General features: G+C 33.0%; 1 protein-coding gene across 1 annotated transcript in view; it reads right to left on the minus strand.

Moving 5' to 3' along the window:
• LOC138862126 (uncharacterized) overlaps positions 1-2,500 on the minus strand; it is a 118,645-nt gene that overhangs the window by 34,892 nt on the left and 81,253 nt on the right. The window contains exon 2 of the mRNA XM_070123288.1: positions 1-39. This exon is cut by the window's left edge and continues 82 nt beyond it. Within this exon, the coding sequence (XP_069979389.1) occupies positions 1-39 (39 nt within the window). The remainder of the gene's footprint in view (positions 40-2,500) is intronic.

Below are 2,500 nucleotides of genomic sequence, written 5' to 3' on the forward strand. Positions count from 1 at the left end.
GAACATCCACAGAGAACCCGCCAGCACAGCGTAGTACACCTGCGGGAGAAAGAGAGGAAAATTATTACTCAACAAATGACTCTGCAATATCCTGATTTATGTTGCTGGCTAACTTTAATCAACACATGACTGCAATATCATGATTTATGTTGCTGGCTAACTTTAATCAACACATGACTGCAATATCATGATTTATGTTGCTGGCTAATATTACTCAACATATGACAGCAATATCATGATTTATGTTGCTGGCTAATTTTACTCAACACATGACTGCAATATCATGATTTATGTTGCTGGCTAATTTTACTCAACACTTGACTGCAATATCATGATTTATGTTGCTGGCTAATTTTACTCAACACTTGACTGCAATATCATGATTAATGTTGCTGGCTAATATTACTCAACACATGACTGCAATATCATGATTTATGTTGCTGGCTAATATTACTCAACACATGACTGCAATATCATGATTAATGTTGCTGGCTAATATTACTCAACACATGACTGCAATATCATGATTTATGTTGCTGGCTAATATTACTCAACACTTGACTGCAATATCATGATTTATGTTGCTGGCTAATATTACTCAACACATGACTGCAATATCATGATTAATGTTGCTGGCTAATTTTAATCAACACATGACTGCAATATCATGATTAATGTTGCTGGCTAATATTACTCAAAACATGACTGCAATATAATGATTAATGTTGCTGGCTAATTTTACTCAACACTTGACTGCAATATCATGATTAATGTTGCTGGCTAATTTTACTCAACACTTGACTGCAATATCATGATTAATGTTGCTGGCTAATATTACTTAAAACATGACTGCAATATCATGATTTATGTTGCTGGCTAATATTACTTAAAAACATGACTGCAATATCATGATTAATGTTGCTGGCTAATTTTAATCAACACTTGACTGCAATATCATGATTAATGTTGCTGGCTAATTTTAATCAACACTTGACTGCAATATCATGATTAATGTTGCTGGCTAATATTACTCAACACATGACTGCAATATAATGATTAATGTTGCTGGCTAATTTTAATCAAAACATGACTGCAATATAATGATTAATGTTGCTGGCTAATTTTAATCAACACTTGACTGCAATATCATGATTAATGTTGCTGGCTAATTTTACTCAACACTTGACTGCAATATCATGATTAATGTTGCTGGCTAATATTACTCAACACATGACTGCAATATCATGATTTACGTTGCTGGCTAATTTTACTCAACACTTGACTGCAATATCATGATTAATGTTGCTGGCTAATTTTACTCAACACTTGACTGCAATATCATGATTAATGTTGCTGGCTAATTTTAATCAACACTTGACTGCAATATCATGATTAATGTTGCTGGCTAATATTACTTAAAACATGACTGCAATATCATGATTTATGTTGCTGGCTAATTTTACTCAACACTTGACTGCAATATCATGATTAATGTTGCTGGCTAATATTACTCAACACATGACTGCAATATCATGATTTACGTTGCTGGCTAATTTTACTCAACACTTGACTGCAATATCATGATTAATGTTGCTGGCTAATTTTACTCAACACTTGACTGCAATATAATGATTAATGTTGCTGGCTAATTTTACTCAACACTTGACTGCAATATCATGATTTATGTTGCTGGCTAATTTTACTCAACACTTGACTGCAATATCATGATTTATGTTGCTGGCTAATTTTACTCAACACTTGACTGCAATATCATGATTTACGTTGCTGGCTAATATTACTCAACACATGACTGCAATATCATGATTAATGTTGCTGGCTAATTTTAATCAACACATGACTGCAATATCATGATTTACGTTGCTGGCTAATTTTACTCAACACTTGACTGCAATATCATGATTAATGTTGCTGGCTAATATTACTTAAAACATGACTGCAATATCATGATTTATGTTGCTGGCTAATTTTACTCAACACTTGACTGCAATATCATGATTAATGTTGCTGGCTAATATTACTTAAAACATGACTGCAATATCATGATTTATGTTGCTGGCTAATATTACTTAAAAACATGACTGCAATATCATGATTTATGTTGCTGGCTAATATTACTCAACCCTTGACTGCAATATCATGATTAATGTTGCTGGCTAATATTACTCAACACATGACTGCAATATCATGATTAATGTTGCTGGCTAATATTACTCAACACATGACTGCAATATCATGATTTACGTTGCTGGCTAATTTTACTCAACACTTGACTGCAATATCATGATTAATGTTGCTGGCTAATTTTACTCAACACTTGACTGCAATATCATGATTAATGTTGCTGGCTAATTTTAATCAACACTTGACTGCAATATCATGATTTATGTTGCTGGCTAATATTACTCAACACATGACTGCAATATCATGATTTACGTTGCTGGCTAATTTTACTCAACACATGACTGCAATATCATGATTA

The sequence above is a fragment of the Penaeus vannamei genome, chromosome 7 (genome assembly GCF_042767895.1).
Source record: "Penaeus vannamei isolate JL-2024 chromosome 7, ASM4276789v1, whole genome shotgun sequence".
NCBI lineage: Eukaryota > Metazoa > Arthropoda > Malacostraca > Decapoda > Penaeidae > Penaeus > Penaeus vannamei.